Source organism: Mchenga conophoros, linkage group LG17 (genome assembly GCF_057382185.1).
Source record: "Mchenga conophoros isolate Kocher_MC1m ecotype Shallow Benthic linkage group LG17, M_conophoros_male_GT1.1, whole genome shotgun sequence".
NCBI classification, from domain to species: Eukaryota; Metazoa; Chordata; class Actinopteri; order Cichliformes; family Cichlidae; genus Mchenga; species Mchenga conophoros.
This window is the reverse complement of record NC_140542.1, coordinates 2,354,065-2,378,840: the sequence shown is the minus strand read 5'-3', so window position 1 is coordinate 2,378,840 and position 24,776 is coordinate 2,354,065. Positions and strand designations below refer to the sequence as shown.

General features: G+C 44.0%; 1 protein-coding gene across 2 annotated transcripts in view; it reads right to left on the bottom strand.

Annotated features, from left to right (window-relative positions):
- Nucleotides 1–24,776, bottom strand: part of scube1 (signal peptide, CUB domain, EGF-like 1) — a 124,509-nt gene that overhangs the window by 77,739 nt on the left and 21,994 nt on the right. For both annotated transcript variants that reach the window (XM_085251739.1, XM_085251740.1), the window contains exons 3-4: nucleotides 22,004–22,129; nucleotides 5,112–5,246 (exon numbers count right to left, since the gene is read on the bottom strand). In XM_085251739.1, coding sequence (XP_085107865.1) covers nucleotides 5,112–5,246; nucleotides 22,004–22,129 — 261 coding nt within the window. The remainder of the gene's footprint in view (nucleotides 1–5,111; nucleotides 5,247–22,003; nucleotides 22,130–24,776) is intronic.

Sequence of the window (24,776 nt, the reverse complement as noted above, 5' to 3'; positions counted from 1 at the left end):
CCCCAACACTTCACAACAAAGACAGGAAAACATCACAAACATTTGACCACACAGTCTGCAGTTAATGGTCTTTGATATTACATTACATATTATTTTGAGAAAATAATAAGAATAAGAAATATTGATAATGGCATCAGAGTTGCTAAATTCTTATAAATTCCTGTTCATTATTATCAGACTGTCCTAAAAGCTCACTGAAAAGCCTTTGATCCAAAACACCTGAGAGAGTACTGACAGGGACATAGCTCTCCTGTACTGGTTTCACTTCACTGGATCCTGTTAAATTTAAAGTCCTTGTCCTCACACACACAAGGTCTTGAATAATCAGGCACCATGTTTTCTTAAAGACCTCATAGTACCGTATAAGCCCAATAGAGCACTCTGCTCTCAGTCTGATGGTTTACTAGGGCTTCCTGAGATATTTCAAAGTAAAAATGTAGAGTCTTCACCTTTCAGGACACTCTTCTGTGGAACCAGCTCCCAGTTTGAATCCAGGAGATAGACACCCTTTCCTTTTTAGATTAGATTTAAACGTTCCTTTTTGACAAAGCATAGTAGTTTATATATATAGTGACTGTTTCTTGGGTCAGGTCAACATGAAATCTCTCTTAGTTATGCCCCAGAAAGTTGATTCTGTTCATCTGGACTTGGGGAGAAACGTTTCATCACTCATCTACATGACGTCTTCAGGGATCAAGAAACAGACCTACAGGCCACTGTTCTGCTGCTAGTTTCAGTCATTGTGCAAATGCATTGTTTACAAAGGTTGATTAAACCTGCAGTCAGCTGAGAATGAAGAAGTCAGTTGGATGAATGACGAAACGTTTCTCCCACTGAAAACGCTACGTCCAGATAAAGAGAATCAACTTTTGGGGATTTCCTTACCTGGATATTTATATTCCACTTTGCATTTCATTAGTTATTACTGATTTCTGGCTCTCTTCCACAGCATGTCTGTCAGGAAGGGCAGTGGCTCTCCCTCCATGAGCCCAGTTCTGTCAGAGGTTATCGTCTTGTGTTTGCTCATATGAGATCATCTGCTCATTGGGTTTATTAGGGTCTCTACCTTAAACTATAAAGCCCTTGAGGCCTTATATTGAATTGTATTAACTCACATTAAGCATCACAATCTAAAGATAAAATGTTTTCCAGGAACATTTCATGTTTCCCATTTGAGCATCACTATCATTGGCTATACCATCATTCCAATAGCAAAACTGCCATTTTCATTCTGTGATTTTCAGTGAAAAAGTATTTGCCCCTTTCCTTCTGTTAGGATCTGCCCAGCTGACTTTGCAAAGAGAGACGATTGAGAAGTATATTCATGAGAAGTATATTCAGGCCCACCTCATCTCTAGTGGGCGTAGGGTTGTTCTTTGTGGACAAAAAGGATAGGACTCTCAGGCCATTTATGGACTTCCTTAGATCACTGTAAAAAAAAAAGAAAGAAAGAAAGAAAAGAAATACCCACTGCCAGGAAACAGTTCTGCTTTCAAGCCCCTCCATCTTTAGTCAGAAGGGGACAAGTGGAATTCAACACACCACTGGACTACTTTGAATACCTGGTGGTGCTTGTTGGACTAACGAAACACTCCCCCACCATGTTTCATGTCCTAGTAACTGATGTCCTCGGACACTTTCTGAACATCTTTGTATTCAGCATGCTGCAGCAGTTAACTGAGATCCGTCTCTATGTGTTTCACACACCCTCAGTAACTTTTCTAAGTTGTGTTTTCAGAGGACTTAGAGGGGGTCGAGCAACATTTTGTAATATGGACTAACCATAGGAACTTGACTTATGTGCAGAACACCAAAGGCAGAATTCAGGCATGTTGGTCTCTGCTCTTTGGTTGTTCAGCTGCTCCGTTTCTTATCATCCAGGGTCAAGGAATATAAAGCCTGATGCCCCTTCCCATGAGTTTTCACCTGATAGAGATGATCTTAAGCCAGAGAGCGTTCTTGCATGCTCACACACAGTGGGGAAGATAATCCTGGGAGTTTAAGCTGGATCCTTGTCACAGGCCTTCTTCCATAGATTCTCTAAATCAGGACATTTCATAGTTCCTTCTCTAAATTATCAAACTCCTGCCACTGAAACGTTTAATCTCCATCTTGAACATGTTTTCAGGCTCAATGGCATTCCTTTGGAGATTGTGTCAGACCGACAACCCGCTTCATATCCCAGTTATGGAAGGTTTTCCATTCACCTCTTGGAGCCAACCTGAGTTCCGGATTTGCGGACAAACAGAAAGATTAAACCAAGAGTGGAAGGCAGACCTCCGCTGTGTTGGCTCAAGTAATGGACGGATGGATTGAATGTGCGCATAAGTCACTTACCTCATCTGCAACAGGTCTCTCTCCATTCAAAGTGCCCCTAGGTTACAAGCCTCGCATGTTTGTGGGCACAGACAAGAGCCCGCCTTCTCCACACAAATGAACAGAAAGGACGTCTCGCTGGCCTCCCTGCTACTCCCAAGGTGAGAGAAGGGTGGTTCTCCTGAAATCTCTTTCTAGGACTCTCCGCTGTAAAACTAAAATTGCTCCAGGATACACTGAACTTTTCACATGTCGCAGTTAAACCGTGTTTCTTCCAGTCCACTGCGCTCTCCAACCAACTGCGTACCTCCCGCCAGCTTGTATTCGACGGCAGCCTGCACACAGTGTTTGATGGATTGTGGATGTCTGGCACCGGGAGCATCCGTAGTTGATCGGGAGGAGTATGGTCCTGTTTAAAACTGCAATCCAATCAATTTTACACTCTGCTTATACATGAATACCCTCCAGTGTGGCTGAATTAAAATACTTCTGAAAAGAAGAACGGGGCAAACTTTCTCCACAGCGCTGTGAAAGACTGAATGCAAGATATTGCTAAAGATGCTGCTAAGGGTGGTAAAGCAGTTATTAGGTTTAGGGGGCAAATACTTTTTCACACAGGGCCAGGTAAGCTTGGATGGATTTTTCCCTTAAATAAAAGAATTATTTAAAAACTGAAAGTTGTCTCCTTTGGTTATCTTTGTCTAATATTTACAATTTCTTAATGATCTGAAACATGTAAGTGTGACAAATAAGCAAAAAAAGTAACCAGGTAAAGAGCAAATACGTTTTACAGCAGTGTAGAGCAAAGGCCGTTACAACCTAATCATGTTGTGAAAGCGACACAAAATTCATAATTTTCAAGATATGAACTTGTCATGTACAAACCGAACATGTTTTTGTGAAAATTATCTCCTCAAAGAAAGCACTGTGAAGAAAATGAAGTCAATATGAAGCCATGATGAGCTGGTACTGATGTTTCCAAACGAGAAGGAATCAGTTCATCCAAAACTCACAAGAAGGAAGCAACAGGGAGAATTTCAAGGTTTGCTTCAGGAATTGAAGCTGTATCATGGCCACTTTCTTACATATCTTAGGATCATACTGGGGCTGTTGCAGCTTTTTAGCTACCGAGTTTTGCCTCTGAGGAGGCAGTGAAATCACTTCAGACACAGAGCAGCATCTAGCTACTTGTCTCAGGTAAAATTGTATTATTCTACAATTTGTATATTCAGTACTGGTGTGCACGTTGAGTCATGTGTGCACTTGCTCAGATCTGTTGATTGGGATCAGAAAAAATGATCAGACTACATGGTCAGTGTCGACAGCTGCTCAGGTGACGCTATTTAGTTGACTCAAAATATTTTTAATGCACACAGATGTTACACATCTGGTGTGTAAATGCCTGAACAATAGGTTTTATGATGTGCAGATGGGTTTCTTTATTCTCAGCATCTAGATCTCCTGCAAGGTGGCATACATTGTTGTGGTTGTATTTGTATTCAGTGTATTCAGTGGTTGTGTTTTCTTCATCAACAAAGGCTAGGGTGGCTGTGGGGTTCTGTGACTGTCTTACTGAATTCAAAATGTTCTGTCTACCTTCCTAGGTTGTAGTCAAAATCCTCGGCTGAAACACAAAACTGAGTGATGAAAACAGTCAAGAGAAATAATTTTATGGAATGGAATCAGTTTTCAGGCCCCTCCTCTGTAGAAGAAGCTTCCAGTTTGGATTAAGATCAGGCTTCAAACTTTCCTTTTTGCAAAAGCATATAGTTAGGGCTGCATCGGGTGACCCTGAATCCTCCCTTAGTTATGCTGCAATAGGTGTAGGCTGCTGGGGGATTCCCATCATGCATTGAGCATTTCCTGTCACCTTTCTCACTGAACATGTGTTAACAGACCTCTCTGCACTGAATCATACCTGTTATTAATCTCTGTCTCTCTTCCACAGCATGTCTTTATCCTGTCTTCCTTCTCTCACCCCAACCAATCACAGCAGATGGCCCCGCCCCTCCCTGAGCCTGGTTCTGCCTGTTAAAGGGAGTTTTTCCTTTCCACTGTCACCAAGTGCTTGCTCATAGGGGGTCATATGATTGTTGGGTTTTTCTCTGCATGTATTATTGTAGGGTCTACCTTACAATATAAAGCGCCTTGAGGCGACTGTTGTTGTGATTTGGCGCTGTATAAATAAAACTGAACTGAATTGAATTGAATTAAATTGGAGGAATAATTAAACACAGAGCTTGTTTGCCACAGTTTGTCCAATAGCCTGCCTACATCTTCATGCCTATGTGGCAATTCTTTTTCCAGATCCATAAAGTTTTGCATTGGATTTTGACACCTCAAAATTATATTCCCATCTGGACTGACTGGGAAAAGCTTCACATCATGATTATGAGCTATTTTTATCCTCCTTATCAAGACTTGGTTTGGTGCTCATGACATTGGAAAAAAGGTCATCATCATAATTATCTGTGATAGAAAATGTAAATTCTGGAATTTTACAATGAATTTTATTCCACATATTCACATTTATATTAGCACTATCACGAGCACTATCACGTTTAGTGTTGCTCAAACTGCAAATCTACGACATCACTGGTCAGTTACAGTTATTGTCTTAGAACAAATAATTTGATGTTGCTAGTTGAGCCATGTGCTTCAAAAGTCAAGATTCAAAACCAATGAACCATCATATGAATTAGACTTGTTGCCTCACAGAAACAAAAAAGTGTTTTGTGTGCGGTCCACGGTGAGAGTTCACTGTGGACTGCACTCTTTCTCCACTGATGTCTTACCGTCAGAGCGGTGGATGCAGGTATGCTGGTTGTCACTGAGGAAGAAGCCCTCTGTGCACATACACTCATAGCTCCCCATGGTGTTAACACACACTTGCTGGCATCCACCGTTGTTGTCCAGACACTCATCCACATCTGTTTGGATGGAGAGATACAGAGAGAGAGAGACATAAAGGGAAGTGAGCAAGATAAAGTCGGCCACGACAGCGTGCTGGAATAACAGCCCATTAGACTTCATAAATAAACTTGTGTCAGTGAGAGTTTATGTGCCGGGAAATGTCTGATGAGACGGATGACACCAGAGTCAGGAATGCGAGGGCCACACGCACACGTGCACACACAGACTGGGAGAAAGGGCAGGCACGCTGTCCTAAGGGGCCGACCCTGGCACAGCGGGCGGCCGAACCAAACTTCAGGCACTGTAAAAGGGGGTGACAGGGGTGTGTTGGTGTGAGTGTCTGCATTGTGTCGTTGCGTCTATGTGTGTGTTAGTGCACACTGGTGGTGCACGAGTGTGTTTATAGGGCCCGACTGTGCTGCTGAAAGGCCAGTAAATTTCCAATGGGGCATGTTGATGGGCCTGAAGTGAACTGGAAACATGTAACACCCTTGACTGACTTTAAGAGGGATCAAACAGGGCCACCCCTGTGTGTGTGTGTGTGTGTGTGTGTGTGTGTGTGTGTGTGTGTGTGTGTGTGTGTGTGTGTGTGTGTGTGTGTGTGTGTGTGTGAGAGAGAGAGAGAGAGAAAGAGACTTTGCATTGTGTTTAGTCTGAGGTGGTGAAGTTGACGTAACAGACAGTGCAGACAGGTTACACAAACACAGGCAGAAGGAAGGACAGACAGACGAGAGGCGATGTCATACGTGCTGGGAGACTGAGGGGATCAAACATGGAGCTTTTCTTTCTGTTATAATTAGTGCTGTCAGTGGCAGTGCTGTTGCCCCGTGCGCGGGGCTGCACGGCGCTAACGCGTTAATGAGCTAACTGCGCTAATGCGTTGAAGCTGTTAATGCGGTTATGGCGTTAACGTCATTTTAACGAGATTAACGCTGACAGCACTAATTATAATTTGTCAAATATTTTCAGTGGTTGACAGGTCTGGACTTTAGGTAAGCTAAATTAGACTGTTATTAGTGAACCTTGCTTTAAATATACATATATATATATATATATATATATATATATATATATATATATATATATATATATATATATGTATGTAACCTGATCGATGTAGCGGTTCCGAATGACAGCAATATCAGGAAGAAGGAACACGAGAAGCTGGAGAAATACCAAGGGCTCAGAGAAGAGCTCGAGAGGATGTGGAGGGTGAAGGTAACGGTGGTCCCCGTGGTAATCGGAGCACTAGGTGCGGTGACTCCCAAGCTAGGCGAGTGGCTCCAGCAGATCCCGGGAACAACATCGGAAATCTCTGTCCAGAAGAGCGCAGTCCTGGGAACAGCTAAGATACTGCGCAGGACCCTCAAGCTCCCAGGCCTCTGGTAGAGGACCCGAGCTTGAAGGATAAACCGCCCGCAGGGGCGTGCTGGGTGGTTTTTTTTTTTTTTTATATATATATATATATATATGTATATATAAAAACACCCAGCACGCCCCTGCGGGTGGTCTATCCTTCCAGCTCGGGTCCTCTACCAGAGGCCTGGGAGCTTGAGGGTCCTGCGCAGTATCTTAGCTGTTCCCAGGACTGCGCTCTTCTGGACAGAGATCTCCGATGTTGTTCCCGGGATCTGCTGGAGCCACTCGCCTAGCTTGGGAATCACCGCACCTAGTGCTCCGATTACCACGGGGACCACCGTTACCTTCACCCTCCACATCCTCTCGAGCTCTTCTCTGAGCCCTTGGTATTTCTCCAGCTTCTCATGTTCCTTCTTCCTGATATTGCTGTCATTCGGAACCGCTACATCGATCACTACGGCCATCTTCTTCTGTTTGTCTACCACCACTATGTCCGGTTGGTTAGCCACCACCATTTTGTCCGTCTGTATCTGGAAGTCCCACAGGATCTTAGCTCGGTCATTCTCCACCACCCTTGGGGGCATCTCCCATTTTGACCTCGGGACTTCCAGGTTATACTCGGCACAGATGTTCCTGTACACTATGCCGGCCACTTGGTTATGGCGTTCCATGTATGCCTTGCCTGCTAGCATCTTGCACCCTGCTGTTATGTGCTGGATTGTCTCTGGAGCATCTTTACACAGCCTGCACCTGGGGTCTTGCCTGGTGTGATAGACCCCAGCCTCTATGGATCTTGTGCTCAGAGCTTGTTCTTGTGCTGCCATGATTAGTGCCTCTGTGCTGTCTTTCAGTCCAGCTTTGTCCAGCCACTGGTAGGATTTCTGGATATCAGCCACCTCCTCTATCTGCTGGTGGTACATACCGTGCAGGGGCACGGTATATATATATATATATATATACCAGTAGCAGCTGGATAGCGTAGTGGTTAGACTACACGCCTTTGGAACAGAGGATCGCAAGTTCGATTCCTGCCTGGGGCGTCTGTATCCAGTAAGGGTCCTAAGGCTAGACCCCCTATGCTAAGCAAGCCTACCGCAGACATGAGCGAGACAGATAAATATGAAGGCATGCCGGCTCGGACGTCGCCCGGATCAACAAGGTCCGCGTCAGGTGTTGAGGAACCAGGGCACCCTGACGAAAAGTGGGCTACTGGAACAAGAAGGCATCGGTGGGCAAGAGACGAAAACAGGGCGTTGTTGGAATGCTACTATGCAAGTAACCCCGGCGGAAGGGGCTACATGAATAGGATGAGGGACCTATGGATTCTTCGATACCCAACATCCACAATGACGGCGAAACAACTAGTAGCTCAGTGTTCCAACATTTGAAAGAAGGGACTGCTCTCACAGCTAGAGATTGACGAGGTACAACACAAATGCTACGGCAAGGAGGAGTCAGGACGCCAGGTCAGGGGGGAGATATCATCACCCCCACCCGAGATTGGGTACATAGCCCCAAGTGCGATAGGAGAAGGATCGTTGAGTGCGAGAGGAACTGACCTGAAAAATAGGATCATGGCCAAGCTTGAAACCTGGATCCCGCATAGCCGGTTACCAAGATTACGTGAAGTTCCCTCAGAAGGTCTGCTAGATGATGTTAATGCAGCACTACGGGCAATACCTACAACCACGATTACCGACACTAACAAGCTGATCTACAATACGGCAACAGTGATCAGTGAGATGCTTGGCTACAAGTTGAACAGCGACAAGGGGCAGTACCCTCCATGGAGAAGGAGGCTAGAGGGCAAGATCAAAGTAGCACGGAGGGAGGTTAGCCAACTAACGGAGTTGCAGAAAGGTGCGACAAATAAGGTGCCTAAGAAATACAGCAAGCTGTCCATACCTGAGGCCTTGGAAACTGCCAAACAAAGACTCACAGCCTTGGCCAGCCGCTTCAGGAGGTACACCAGAGAGATAGAAGGCAGGAGAATAAACCAGCTGTTCTCCACAGAACCAGCAAAGGTGTACTCTCAGTGGCAAGGGAACAATAAGAGAACAGCACCACCAAGGCTGGAGACGGAGCAATACTGGAAGAGCATATGGGAGAAGGATGCAACCCATAACGGCAATGCTCAGTGGCTAGAGGATCTGAGGGCTGACCACAGCGACCTCCCTGAACAGGGTCCAGTAACCATCACAGTGGCAGATATCCACCAGGGCCCGACATGGTTCACGCTTACTGGCTGTAGAAGCTGACTGCACTCCACGAGCGTCTGGCAGCACAAATGAACCAGCTGCTAGTTAACGAGAGACACCCGGAATGGCTAACCGAAGGCCGGACGGTCCTGATCCCCAAGGACCCCAAGAAGGGACCGGTCCCCTCCAACTACCGACCAATAACCTGCCTCAGTACTACATGGAAGCTCCTGTCAGGCATCATATCGGCTAAGATGAACAGGCACATGGGTCAATACATGAGCGGGACACAGAAAGGAATTGGCAAGAATACCAGAGGCGCAAAACACCAGCTACTGGTAGACAGAACAATCAGCCGAGACTGCAAGACCAGACTGACCAACCTGTGCACTGCCTGGATTGATTACAAGAAGGCCTATGACTCAATGCCCCACAGCTGGATACTGGAATGCCTAGAATTGTACAAGATCAATGGGACCCTAAGAGCCTTCATCAGGAACTCAATGGGGATGTGGCGTACAACACTAGAGGCCAACTCCAAGCCCATAGCACAAGTCACCATCAAGTGCGGGATCTACCAAGGAGATGCTCTGTCCCCACTGCTGTTCTGCATAGGCCTGAACCCCCTCAGTGAGATCATTAACAAGACTGGCTACGGATACCGACTACGGAACGGAGCAGTTGTCAGCCACCTCCTGTACATGGATGACATCAAGCTGTATGCCAAGAGTGAACGAGACATCGATTCACTGATCCACACTACCAGGCTATACAGCAATGACATTGGAATGTCGTTCGGACTGGAGAAGTGTAGTCGGATGGTAACAAAGAGGGAAGGTAGTCAGAACTGAGGGGATTGAACTACCAGAAGGCAACATTGCAGACATAGAGGACAGTTACAAGTACCTGGGGATCCCACAGGCGAATGGGAACCATGAAGAGGCCGCTAGAAAAGCTGCAACCACCAAGTACCTGCAGAGGGTCAGGCAAGTCCTGAGGAGTCAGCTGAATGGTAAGAACAAGATCCGGGCCATCAACACGTACGCCCTGCCCGTGATCAGGTACCCTGCTGGGGTAATAGGCTGGCCAAAGGAGGAGATAGAAGCCACTGACATAAAGACAAGAAAGCTCCTTACCATGCATGGAGGGTTTCACCCCAAGTCCAGCACCCTGAGGCTGTACGCTAAGCGGAAGGAAGGGGGCCGGGGACTGGTGAGTGTCAGCACCACAGTCCAGGATGAGACAACGAACATCCAAGAATACATTAGGAAGATGGCCCCAACTGACCGAGTGCTCAGTGAATACCTCAGGCAGCAGAAACCCAAGAAAGAGGAGGGAGACGAGGAACCATCATGGAAGGACAGGCCCCTGCACGGTATGTACCACCGGCAGATAGAGGAGGTGGCTGATATCCAGAAATCCTACCAGTGGCTGGACAAAGCTGGACTGAAAGACAGCACAGAGGCACTAATCATGGCAGCACAAGAACAAGCTCTGAGCACAAGATCCATAGAGGCTGGGGTCTATCACACCAGGCAAGACCCCAGGTGCAGGCTGTGTAAAGATGCCCCAGAGACAATCCAGCACATAACAGCAGGGTGCAAGATGCTAGCAGGCAAGGCATACATGGAACGCCATAACCAAGTGGCCGGCATAGTGTACAGGAACATCTGTGCCGAGTATAACCTGGAAGTCCCGAGGTCAAAATGGGAGATGCCCCCAAGGGTGGTGGAGAATGACCGAGCTAAGATCCTGTGGGACTTCCAGATACAGACGGACAAAATGGTGGTGGCTAACCAACCGGACATAGTGGTGGTAGACAAACAGAAGAAGACGGCCGTAGTGATCGATGTAGCGGTTCCCAATGACAGCAATATCAGGAAGAAGGAACACGAGAAGCTGGAGAAATACCAAGGGCTCAGAGAAGAGCTCGAGAGGATGTGGAGGGTGAAGGTAACGGTGGTCCCCGTGGTAATCGGAGCACTAGGTGCGGTGACTCCCAAGATAGGCGAGTGGCTCCAGCAGATCCCGGGAACAACATCGGAGATCTCTGTCCAGAAGAGCGCAGTCCTGGGAACAGCTAAGATACTGCGCAGGACCCTCAAGCTCCCAGGCCTCTGGTAGAGGACCCGAGCTTGAAGGATAAACCGCCCGCAGGGGCGTGCTGGGTGTTTTTTTTTTTTATTCTTGGATCCTTGGATGTTCGTTGTCTCATCCTGAACATCCAAGAATACATTGGGAAGATGGCCCCAACTGACCGAGTGCTCAGTGAATACCTCAGGCAGCAGAAACCCAAGAAAGAGGAGGGAGACGAGGAACCATCATGGAAGGACAGAGCCCTGCACGGTATGTACCACCGGCAGATAGAGGAGGTGGCTGATATCCAGAAATCCTACCAGTGGCTGGACAAAGCTGGACTGAAAGACAGCACAGAGGCACTAATCATGGCAGCACAAGAACAAGCTCTGAGCACAAGATCCATAGAGGCTGGGGTCTATCACACCAGGCAAGACCCCAGGTGCAGGCTGTGTAAAGATGCCCCAGAGACAATCCAGCACATAACAGCAGGGTGCAAGATGCTAGCAGGCAAGGCATACATGGAACGCCATAACCAAGTGGCCGGCATAGTGTACAGGAACATCTGTGCCGAGTATAACCTGGAAGTCCCGAGGTCAAAATGGGAGATGCCCCCAAGGGTGGTGGAGAATGACCGAGCTAAGATCCTGTGGGACTTCCAGATACAGACGGACAAAATGGTGGTGGCTAACCAACCGGACATAGTGGTGGTAGACAAACAGAAGAAGACGGCCGTAGTGATCGATGTAGCGGTTCCCAATGACAGCAATATCAGGAAGAAGGAACACGAGAAGCTGGAGAAATACCAAGGGCTCAGAGAAGAGCTCGAGAGGATGTGGAGGGTGAAGGTAACGGTGGTCCCCGTGGTAATCGGAGCACTAGGTGCGGTGACTCCCAAGATAGGCGAGTGGCTCCAGCAGATCCCGGGAACAACATCGGAGATCTCTGTCCAGAAGAGCGCAGTCCTGGGAACAGCTAAGATACTGCGCAGGACCCTCAAGCTCCCAGGCCTCTGGTAGAGGATCCGAGCTTGAAGGATAAACCGCCCACAGGGGCGTGCTGGGTGTTTTTTATATATATACATATTTGCAGAATGTAGTTTGGCATTGTCCTGCTTAATAAAACAAGACTTGCCTCTGATGAGAGTTAATACATTTAAGTTTATAATGTTCTACCTAGCTTACATAAATGGCAAGCAAAGCACACCAGCTAACCTCATCTCAAAGCAAATAAGCCATCCACCCATATCCTTCTGCTTGGTAAAGGGCAAGAGACAGGGTACACCCAGGACAAGCTGCCTATCTTTCACTCACCAATTAACCGGACCCATCCATATCTTTGGACTCTGGGAGAAAGCCAGAGTACCATGACATGGAAGCTCCACACACACAAAAAGCCCCAGGCAGGAGCTGAACCAAGGATCTTCTTGCTATGATGAAACAGTACTAACCGCCACAGCACCTTTAAAACAGCCATATTTACTCCAATTCAGAAAGGAACACTTTGGAAAGTCTGTCATAACGAAAAGGAAAGCTGGTAATTATTTACACTTAGAAGAACCTTTCAGCTTTAGTAAAATGAACACAGCACCTTAATTTCTAATGTCAGATAAGAGAGTTCAGACAATAACTATCAAGAGACAGGTCCATAGGACCTTCACATATACCTTCCACTGAATGAACGGATGTCTTTGTGAGTTCCTGTATATTAGCATGAGACCCGCTGCTCTGCACAAACGATATACTTCTGTTCAGTATCAAATGTAAAACTCTGAGCATAGTGTGACCAGCCTGTCTGCTAGCATCTGAAACTGTGATTTTGCTAAGAGGTTTTTCCTCTTAGGTACAGGTAGGTCTTTCCTCTTGTCTCTTGCACTGTTTACTAAGGTCGCCCCCCACATGGTGTTAAAGAGAGAGGCTCTTCAGGGAATACAGAAAAACAAGAACAAGAAATGCAGCAGACATGACACTCCTCTAGTTACAGAGCCCTATATTATGTTCATTTAAAGGGAGGCCATAAAAAAGAGTACATATGTGTAATATATGGGCCGCTGTGTTGGTGGGAAATCATTTATATAGTTTCCAGCTTCGAAAAAGCATTTGCAAACTGGAACTCTGTCTTTGTAGTAACTGCTTGAATGACATAAACAACACAATTAGGTCATTCTAAAGATGTATTATTGGGGTGGCTGTAGAGTAAGTCAGTGACTAATCGGAAAGGTGGTGGTTCGGTGCCTAGCTTCTCCGGTCTGCATGCAAGATCCTGACCTCGTGTTGCTCTCTGATGTATCCATTGGTGTTTAAATATCAGATAGAAAGTACATAGTACTCGAGCGGTTATTTTGTGTTTAGTTTGTGTGTGCATGACATCATATGATGTCAGTGATATCATATCACTAACATCATCAAATGTCCTCATGGACTCCTGCTGTAGCAAGAGACTACCACAAGGTGGTTTTGACTAGTTTGGCAGGTGCACATCCCTCTCTCTGAGCGTGCTAAACCACAAGATGCAATCACAAAGCTTAAACTGTGAAAAATGAAACTCCATAGACTCGACTAGACTTCAGACTTTTATTCTACTGACCTTAACTGCACTGCATTTTTACCAAATGTAGGCTACTGTAGATGGCGCATGAATGGGAGTCTAGACAAGCATTGTGTCCTGGCCTTATAAATGCATGAGCTTCCAGTAAATGCGTAAATAAAGTGGTTTAAGAATAGCACAGAAGTCACGTTGTCCTCGCTGAACCCTCAGCTTTGTTTTTATTGCACTTCCTAACACTATTTCAAGCAAATCTCATGGTTTAATGCTTGTCATAATATCACTGGTTCATTTAGTTTCCAGGCTGGAGAGGGGGAGGGAGTGAGGACAGAGAAAGAAGAACTGAAGCTGTGTCCAAGTCTAAGTGATCTCTGCCAACATTTCTGCATGAACAAAGGCCAGTTCCAAAATGCACTCGTCTGTTTTGTTTGATTGCGCTTTGTAAACTCGTGTAAAAGTTTGTTTGGACACAGTGACAATGTGCTTCTCACATCAACTGAGAGGCTGAGGGAGGCAATTCAAATCAATTTTATTTATATGGTGCGAAATCACACCAGCTTCCTCAAGGTAATTAAGGCAAGGCTTAAAGCAAGGCAAGTGGGGTGAAAAACAAAATGGAAAAAGGCACGGAAAGGTAAGGGGGGTAAAGCTTGTAATTCATAGTTGCGATACAGTCATGGGGAAAAGAAAGTACACTCTCATTCAGACAGCATTAAAAATATAAAAACCAGTGGGTACATAGTGGATCCTAAAATTATCTATTTGCCATCTATCAGCATCAATATATGTAACTGCTAATAATGTACGTCTTAAAATGTAAAGAAGAGATTGCGAGAAATACCGTTCAACTTGTAACATCCTAAGTTGCATTATTTGTCCACTAGAGGGCACTCTGCAGCTTCCTTCTTGGTAACGCGTGTGGAATGCTACAAACGTAACAACCTGCTCATCTGAACAGTCAGGCAAAGCGTAAACAAGTAAATAAATAACTACACATAATAACCGTTAGAGAAATTTGTTCATGTTTTGCATATCTAAATCAATCAGTATTCTGATTTAGAATATTGGCTTTTAAAGTTTGAATTTATTGGCATCAGTCTTCCTATATCAGTCAGGCAAAAGCAAACCACATATTAACCAAAACACCTCAAACCAACAGTCGAGCACAATGAGGATGATTTTGCCTTGATTTGAAGAACGGGACAGCGGCACAATCCCGTTACTGAAACCTCTGTATACCAAAGTATTCTTAATGTGAAGCCAGCTAAAACTGGGCCAAAAAACATGACAATAATCCCAGGCATGCCATCCACATCAACTCTACAAGAATCACTGTGCAAAAAAGTAATCAGATTACAGTAACGCGTTACTGTAATCTGATTACTTTTTTCAGGTAACTTGACCAACACTGCTCCTGACCCAGCGTTTTCAGTTCTTTGTGATCTTTGGATTATGTCAGGTTCATTTGTGATTTATTCTACGGTTCCTAGGTTTTGATCCCCTGCCCCTCATGTTTCTCTGTGCCTTCTGTTCTGTGTTTAATCTTCTCTGCCTGTATGTTCCCCCTGTGTTGTTGCCTATGTGAGTTATTGTGCTTTGCTCCCACTCCTTGTGTTCCGTGTTTTCCTCTCCCCTTCGTGTATTTCTTCATGTTCTCTCCCTCTCTCTCTCCAGGCTGTCTGTGTACTTCCTGTGTTACGTTTAAAGTCCACATCTTGGTGTCAGCGTTTCTAGTTTCGTGTCCTCCCCGTCCTGTCAAGTGTAATTGTTCTCAGCTGTGTTCCCTGTGTGCTTCCACTTCCCTCATTACCTCCTGTGTATTTATGTCAGAGTCTCCCTCTGTTCCGTGTCGCGTCGCCCCTCATGGCTGTTTCCCTGTGTTTCCTCGCGGTTCAGTTAGTCATTTCCCAGCTTGGTTTAGTTCTGTTTTCCCCGTTCTCCTGCAACAGAGCAGTGCTTTTGAGTTTATTCCTCGTGTCTCAGTGAGTTTGTGTTTGGGTCCAATCCCTGCCTGCACACAGCTGGAACATGACAGTTCCCAGGTCACTGGGATAGGCTTCAGCTCCCCTGTGACTCTGACAAGGATAAGCGCAAGAGAATGGGTTCATCTCACCAATGAGGTATCTTCCAAAGTCTGTTTATTCTCTTTTGCTGGGCAATATGTGCACTGTTAAACTTTGGAAGATGCCCAGAAAGACTTTCACAACCCAGCCTTATAAATGACTATGTACAAGTACTTTTTTACTGTGGTGCATTTCTGTGTCTTATCTGTTGGTGCAGATATTCCACCAACAGCATCTCTTCCATACATTGGAAGTTGCATGCAAGTTTGTGCAGACCTTGTCTTTTACATGTTGGACTGCTCTGTGACACACTGTCTCTGATGACTGCCCCACTGTGCAGTCACCTCTCAGATCTCCACATGAAATAAAAAGAACTTGTCGGAACAAAAATAAACTGAAGCGAGAGCACCAGACATTCACAGAGGGCACCGAACCATCGACACATTGAGGCCAGCTGCGTCTAAGCCAAAGCCAAATAAATAAAGTCAAAAGAAGAAAGGAGCTGAACAGGATCACTCTCTAATCAGAACAAAATTAAGCAATCTTAAATCAATTAGAGCTCGACTCGTTGACACGGTGCATCTGGAAGACTTCCTGCAGACTCGCACACGTCTGTTGCCCTTTTTCTTTTTTCTTGGCTCACTTTTTCAAAGTGCAGTTTGTCATCCCAGGCTTCTTCAAAACACCACAAGTTTCTGAGGTTTCTGAATGTCATTCTTTGGGTCTGTTAAAAACCACGAGTCGTTATTGTTTTCCACAGGCAGGCCCAGAGAGTGTGAGAAAAATGAGAAATAAATTGAGAGTGAACTTTGAAACAAACAAGCTGGATAAAAATGCTGTTTTCATATTATTCTGTTGCCCTGTGATGGTGACCAAACACCGCAGTCAACTTACCACTTCCCCGTCAGCTTTGATCATCGGCAACCTCTCCTGCTGCGAAACCACACAACCTGAACCCGAAGCTGATCGGACCTGAAGACATATGTGTCGCAGCAATCGACATTATTCGCCAAGCTATGATTAATGAGTCAGAAAGCAGAGCAGTGCCTGTTAGCGACTCTTTCACCAGTCATGGAAGACATATGACTTTAATGTACAACATCTTTGCACTTATCACAGCTGATTCAAGCCACAGCACTGACATACGATGTTATGACAACTTGTAATATGAGAGCCAAGACACTATCTGTCTATGAATCAATAGTGTTCATATACAAAACGAGTGTGCAACACATTTTCTATACAGTAAATGTGCTGAATGAGACACTGGAGAGTGAGACATTATAACAAATACTGCCGTTCTGGTTGATGGGCAGCACGAAGAACAAGACTGGAGCTCGGCTTTAACTGCGGTTTGATGTTAGGCCAACACGTCACTCTCCGAAAGTTCTGTTTATAGGGTTACCATGCATCACAGGGCACTATTTATCTCTTTAGCTAGCGACGACAGTAAACACGAAGCATCAGAGAGTCTCCATGAGTCAATACACAGGAACGTAAACTGCAGTGTCATATATCTTCTCAAAGTGGGCTTAATGTAGATGGATTCTATGTAACACACATCATATCTGAAGTATAAGCTAATCTTCTGGATCTTTGGTGGCCAAACAATGCTGTTCCCTTTTGGCTTTATGAGTTTTCAAATGGAAAATTCAAGGACCGCATTCCAAAATGAGATATTGTCCCACATTTGCAAAAACATCTGGGATCAGAGTAAGCCACACATCACAGGGCTACTACTAAACATGTGAGTAATCCCAACACCTTTGCCCACGAACTGACTGGATTTGTCTCGTTTGAATTCCTTGTTTTCAGCTGAACTTTAGGGAATAAAAAAGTTCAACAGAGGTCATACAGAAATGGCAAAACCACCAGGTGGGTAAAATAAATGGCAGCAGCCCAAAACAACATCATTCCATCTTGCAAATTTAGTAAATTATTTTCTGTTTCATGTTTAATTGCTGAAGACGCGTCTAATTCTATAAATATACCAGTGCCAGACCACAGTAGATACCATTTGTTGTTAAATTGTTTTTTAATGAGCAAACCATTTATAGAAACAATTAAGACATAAAAGATCTAAGAACAATTTTATAGTAAGTTATACACTTAATTTACTGTAATCGCATTACAAATGACAGATCGTTGGAAAGGCACACGAATTGTAGATTAGGAAATCCATTTGACATTTTTATATTCTGTGTAGCAATGGTGACATCACCACAAAGGACATAACACTGCATTAAAAAAAGCTAACTTCACTGCAACCTTCACATTTCTGAAGGTCTTGCCTCTCGTCCATACATTTAACCCCAACGGTCGAAAATGTTCCAATTCAGAGAAACATTTTCATGGGCGTGACTGGTTTCTTTGGTTTCTCCATTTAAAAACAACAAACCTTTACCATCGATCACGTCCCCCACTGAGCCACTTCAGGGTGCCGCAGTAGTTTCCTAATTTATTTTCACTTTGTACGCATCTGGCAGGGAGACAAATACTGTCATTACACACCTTTGGGGTCATTTGTATATCATGGTGTTTGGGATTATTGCCCAAACATCAAAGTCCTGGTGAATGATGGGACGCGCTGAATATTTCTGTTTGTCTGTCTCAGTTGTATTCTCTTTGCTAAAGATGTGGAACAGCGTCACATGAAAATGGGTCTGCATTTTGAAAATATGACTTTTAGTTTGAACAGTGTTTGTGTAGTAACGCTATATTTGCTTCTTAAACGAACAGAAGAACATTTCCTTATCCTCCTTTTAGCTGTAACAGGTGGCAACATGAGGGAGTAGATGAGTAACAATTAACAAACTCTCTCTCTACAGATTTATACTAAATGCAGAGAATGCCTTTTATTGTCACTATACATGTGTACAATCAGACACAGAGATACAGAGATCTCCTGCTCAGTGCAGACATGGGCTGAGGTGCACAGTTCTACAGCACATATGAACAGTGTTCAGAAATATCCAATGTACAAATATACAAAAGAAAAAACCTAGATACATACCTTTAAATACAGGCATGTATTCAGGTATACTTATAGCTGTTAGCATAGCTGTTTCTGTTCACATTTGTAGCTGCTGATGTGTTATAAGACAAAGGTCAGCAAACAGAAAGATTTCGAAACATGCTAAAAACATGACAGAGAAAGATGGGAGGATAAAAAGAGCATGTCACAGATCAACAGAGGAAGCACTGGGCGAAGAGATGGAGGTGAAGAAAAACTCAAATAATAGAGTGAGAGAGGACTGTGAGGCAGAGATACTGGGCACCATCAGAGAACATGCTTTCAAAATAAAGGCATGGAATATTTATGAACAGGAGAATAAAAAGAGGGAAAAATGGCTAATCAACAAGAACAGAGAACTAAATGACAAATGCCAAAATACAGAGAAAAGGACAGGAATGCAGAAATTAGGAAAGGCAAACAAGTAGCTGGTAGCGGTCTGACTGTGATCACACACATCGTGCATCTGATTTCACACTTTACTGCCTCGTTTGAACTCAGCAACCTGGTTTTAATTAGCAGCAGTTCATAACAGCCAGTTTCAGTCACCATCTAATAAAACAAGTCTCGCACTGATTTCCTGTCACTGGGCTGCAAAGAGCGACCGATGACAGTTCCCACAGCAGTCAGTTGGTATCACTTGAATTAGTGGCACAAACACGTGCGGTGAAATGCCACAAACCACATGCCCTCTTTTTAAGGACGACGCAAAGGCTAACCAAGCTAGCGGCACAGGATGACAAGCCAGCAGAAAATAAACAACACATAATTATGGTGACAGCTTCCCACCAACCCACTGCTCCACATGTAAAACTGCCATGTTCTCAGGGAAAATCTCTTTAACAAGCATGGGCTGCTGCCATTATGTCTCTCTCAGCCAGTCACATTTAACACATTTCAAAAGAGTTCAAGTCTAAAACCCGAAGAAACTCGTGAGAATCGATTGAAATGCAGTTCCTTTAATGACCACTAGATGCTGACTTATAATGTATTAAAAGGAATATAGAATAAGAATAGCTCGTGCAAGCACAGCGCGCCCTCTTAGTGTTAAATGACAAGACAATGAGGGGAGAAAAACAATGAAAAGTTGGAAAGGTGTAAAGTTCTGTAGTGTGAAGAAACCTTTAGCGTGTTAGCAAGGAAGCCTGATGATGATGGAGAGGGGAAGTCCTGTTTCAAACAAGTGCAGGCTGCACCAGCACTGTCTGGGAAATCAGTCAGTTGAATGAAAATACTGCATTTAACTGCATAAACATTTAATATTTACAATTGATAGAGCTGGTCGTCAGCAGTGTTGGTCAAGTTACTTGAAAAAAGTAATCAGTAACTAATTACTGATTACTTCCCCAAAAAAGTAATCCCGTTACTTTACTGATTACTTATTTTCAAAAGTAATTAATTACTTAGTTACTTAGTTACTTAGTTACTTTTTAAAAACACGATTTACAACCTGAATAGGTAACAAAGCGATAGATCTTTCAGCCCAATTCTACTTTTTCTGCATAATCCATCATACAAAATGTAATCAAATGGAAAAGTCTCTTTTTAAAACTTGTTTTATTAGTTTTAATCTTTTAACTTTATGCATCAAGCAAACATTAAATTATCTGCAACATTCTCTGACTGGAAGAAATTCGTTTAACATTTAAACCTATTTTCTGCACATTCCAGCACATAAAATAAAATATTTTTTGTGTTTACACTCAGTCTTTCAAATAGATGCAAGTAAAACACAGCAGAAAATAAATAAAGTCAAAGACTCAGCGGTCCTGTTGCTCTATTTCCACCTGTAAAGCAGGAGTGGGGTAGGCGGAGGTTTACCCTGGTGCAGGTGTGCCGCGGTCAGTGGAAGAATCCGCGAGTTTCTCTGTGAGTTTCCCATTACGTCGTAGCTACTCGGTGCTTGTTTGGAAGTTTAGGGGGTTTTTTGGCTGTAAAAAGAAGTTTTCTTCCCACGCACAGCGGACACTAATGTTTTTGTCACTTTTTATGGAATCAAACTCAAAGTAAGGTCAGTACTTCCACGCTTTAAACGCTGCACGCTCATACTCTCTCCCACACTCCATATATGATCCATTGTTGATCCGCACACAGCTGTTGTCACTAACGGCGCACTCGCTTACGTCACTGTCATGAGACACTCTCGCAAAAAAATCACGGTTTTAGTAACGCAGTAACGCAGCGTTCCTACGGGAAAGTAACGGTAATCTAATTACCGTTTTTGCAATAGTAATCCCTTACTTTACTCGTTACTTTAAAAAAGTAATCAGATTACAGTCAGAGACAGCCACACAGTGAGTATAGAGTATGATCTGAGCTACCTTACAGACATATGATAGATGTAGGTGATCACAAACACTACAAAACAAACCAGGAAGTCAACTGAAGCATCAGCCTTTCATCATAAGGCTGTTTTGTTCTTAGTTTCTGAAAATTGATCAACTTTCCTCTCTTTAATAAAAAAGGAGAAGAACTAAACTAATTACATTTAAAATATTTAGCAGGGAGTTATTATTAATAAAAAAAAAAAGGTGTGTCATGTGTTTGGTAGTGCAGTCAATGTTAAGAATGTAGCTCAATAGACAGTGTAGTTAATAATGCCTTTGACCATGTTTGTGCATGAAATTAAATTCTAATGGCAAACCTTCAACTTTAGCTTTAACTCTGCTCTATATCAGCTGTCTGAGAGTCATTCCTGTGAGGTGAATCCACAATTCAGCAGCTAGTCTCCACTGGCAGCTGCTGCCTTAGCAATCAATCTCTCACCTAGTCTCTCTAAAAGTTTAAAGAATGAGTTACAACACTTTCAAATGCCAAACATATCCCAGCAAAGACACACGAGCATCTGGAACGACTGTTCTTATGTTTCTGACGTTACTTTGTGGTCGTCAGTCAGCAGCACAGGACCGATGAGATAAAGTGTGTTTGAGCACATCCACGCAGTCCTGCATGTTACACGGGGCAGGAGAAAAAAACACAGAAGTCTAGCTGACTGCAAGTGGATAACAGAGCACTCGGCCTAAATGGTCTGATCTGTCAGTACTAAAGCACAGCCAGATATCTGCAGGAGAACTCTTCAACCCTGAGCGCCTCCCTGCAGTACACAGAAAAGAGCATAAAACAGCACAAATCATGGAAACCCTCCAACTGATGACAGAGCGACTATGCGAGCAAGGCGTCCTGAGCCAGACAGGTTTAATAGGTACAAGGACAAAAGTGCACACACTTAAACACACATACTCGTTTTTATATCTTAGTGTGGACATCTCATTGACATAGCCAGAAATGAATGTCTAAACCTAATGTCTATGTCTAAACATGTACACACACACACAGATATATAGATTACCCATCATCACTAAATGTGCACGCAGTATGCAGACACATACAAGATACTCAAGATGTTCTCATTTTGAACAAAGCTTAGTTATTTTGCAAAACACCACAAATGTCATTGAGGTTTGTATCCTGTTATAAGAGATGCACACGAAGGGGAATAATGCATTGAAAAATTGAGTTACCCAGACAGTTGTGTCCATCGTGGGCCAGCATGAATCCATCGTAGCACATGCACCTGTAGTTGCCTGGTATGTTGATGCATTCGTGGACACAGCCCCCATTGTAGTCATTCTCACATTCGTCCATGTCTGATGAAGACCAGAGGGCAAAGGTTAGTAATCATGCCGGCCTAAATGGTGTCAAATGAATTACAGAGCTGACGTAGCAGTTGAGTCATTAAAGCCCGGTTTCAGCGGTGTAGGCAGTCGCTCTTAACTGAAGTAAATTGAGAATAAACCTTTTTTTTTTTCTATATACTGTAGAAGTAAACGTGAAAATGACCACTTTAATGAACTAAATATTGCTGTTTGAGGGGAAATGCAGAGGGTATTTTTATTAGCACTGTGAGTCAAGTTTCAAATTTGCTTTCCATTTGGTAGCTCTGATCAATGACTCAATGCACTCTGTGTACTTAAAATCTAATAAGCTTTGTGAGTGGGCTCTCGCTCACTGCCACACCTCTTCACACAGTCTGGATGAAACTGGAACCCTTGAAACCTGAAGGCTGAATCAAGTCTGTGCATCGGTTACAGATGCTAAATGAAGTTACAGGTAACAGTATTGTATGTAAATATGTTAAAGGTGCTATGCATAGGAATATGAAGAGATGCTTCTGAGTGCCTTTACAATTTCACCATCACTGCCCTAGAGTGGATTTCCCTGGCGTGACATATCAAGTGTTCAGCTTGAGTAAAATTGTCTCGGACAGAAACAAATGAGAGTAAAGACACCAAAACAACACACAATGACAGCAAACACACATTAGAGAGGCACTCTAATGTGTGTTGTTTGATACAGTGATTAAAACGACACACACACGTCACCATAAAAGTCTGTTCCTGCTGGTTTCTTAGGTAGCAGGAAATCCATCAACCCTGATGAGTGCCATCCTTCGAGAGTAACCCCTGAAACATCACAGTACAGCTCAGGAAGGGAGTAGTTGGTTGGGGGATGTCAGTGAGTGTTTATTCATCTGGGGATAACCACCCACCTCCATGCTGAGCCAGCAGAGGTTTTCATCGGAGCAGCTTGCAAGTGGTTGCCATGCAGAGCCACTTAAACAAACAGTCCTCCCCCTCCGTGTGAACAGCAGGAGATCTGCCGTGCAGTAGAGGAAGACTTAAGCCCAGGTCCTCCTGCTCTGTCTGTGCGACGGCTGATGCAGCACAGGTATACGTGCACTCTGATTCAGGCTGACGTCTGTGCACCTTCTCTTCCTTGAGCCAAGTAGGATGCCGCCTGGATGGGTTAGTCAAAGTCATGTGCAGCCTTTCATTCTTCTTTCCTGGCTTCCTGTGTCCCAAACTCTCTCCCTTTTTATCTCGTCTCATTTTGCTCTGCTCCACACATCTGCTGTATTATCTGCCTGTCTATCTGCCTACAGTTCATCTGACAGGTTGTATACATGAAAACAATTTAAGAGTAAATTCACTGAAAAGAACCTCATCCGTGCACCTTGCCCGATGGCCTGATGACTCAATGAAAAGAGTTTTGTGCAACTCTGAGCTAGAACTCTGTGAGCTGTGAGTTACTCCTCATCCTGTTTTCCACAGATGAGGAGTAAGAGACATACTAAACCCTTTAGTCCTTTACTTCTGTGGCTAAAACAGATCTCCAGAGACTCTTGCAACAGCCTCGCATATGAGTGCAGTCAGCAACAGCACACAGTAATAGTTGACATGCAGTGACGTGGAACCGGCAACACGACACATTACAGTAAATCAGAGAGATGCACCTAAAAACGTCCACATTTATCCTGCATTTAAAATATTTTAAATGCTGTACATGTGCATTTTCACAAGTAAAAGAAAGAAGGACAAATCGTAAAAATGAAACCCTCAGCCATTCACTTCCTTTCACAAGAGTGATGTTGTGATGTTGGCTCAAGCGACCGCTTTGAAGAGTCAGACAGACATAAACATAAAGGATCCTCATCAGAGAGGTTTTACTTAATGGTTTGAAAACAATTATGACTGCCACGATCTCCACCATGAAGCATCACAGACATGTTTACCGGAAGCCAATTATGCAGACTAACACACACAAGGGCATTTTAATTCGCTTTGTTTGATCTCTGACAAAACAAGCCCATATTGTGTGTAGGTCATGAACCGCTCCAATGTGATTGTGATTATATGAGAAGATTAATATCACTGCCTAACATTCAGTCCTGTTATAGGAAAAGGTAACCAGAGCCCTGTTTAAAAACTTTAAAGTGACCAAAGTACTTTAATTGAGCTACACGTGAGCACCAACAGATTGAGTTCATTTTAAAATGAAAGAAAATGTAACAAAAAATGGGGGAAAAAATCACTCATTTAAAGAGCATGAGCTTTGTGTATACAAGCTCCTCACGGCCATCACTGGCTCATCCTAAAAGGCATTTGCAACTAATTACACTGAGCTTGAATGGGCGTCTGTTTGGGGAAAGGTTGTTTGGACACTTTGCTGTGCTGCCAGCTCAGATGGTGTGGTTCAACACGATGTGGCACCTCCTTTGTCGTCTGCTTTTCATCTGTCAGAGACAAAGGGGAAGGTAAGGGCTACAACTAACGTTGCATATAGGGAGAAACAGCCTCAGCGCTGCGTGTGAGTGAAAAGCTGCGGGTGACTAATTAGTGTCTGTACTGTTTCAAACAGCCGGACCGAGTCTGTATCGTGGATTATGTTAAGATGGCCATATTTGAATACACGTCTTTATGGGCTTTTAAAAGCGCAGTATGCAATATCTCATGG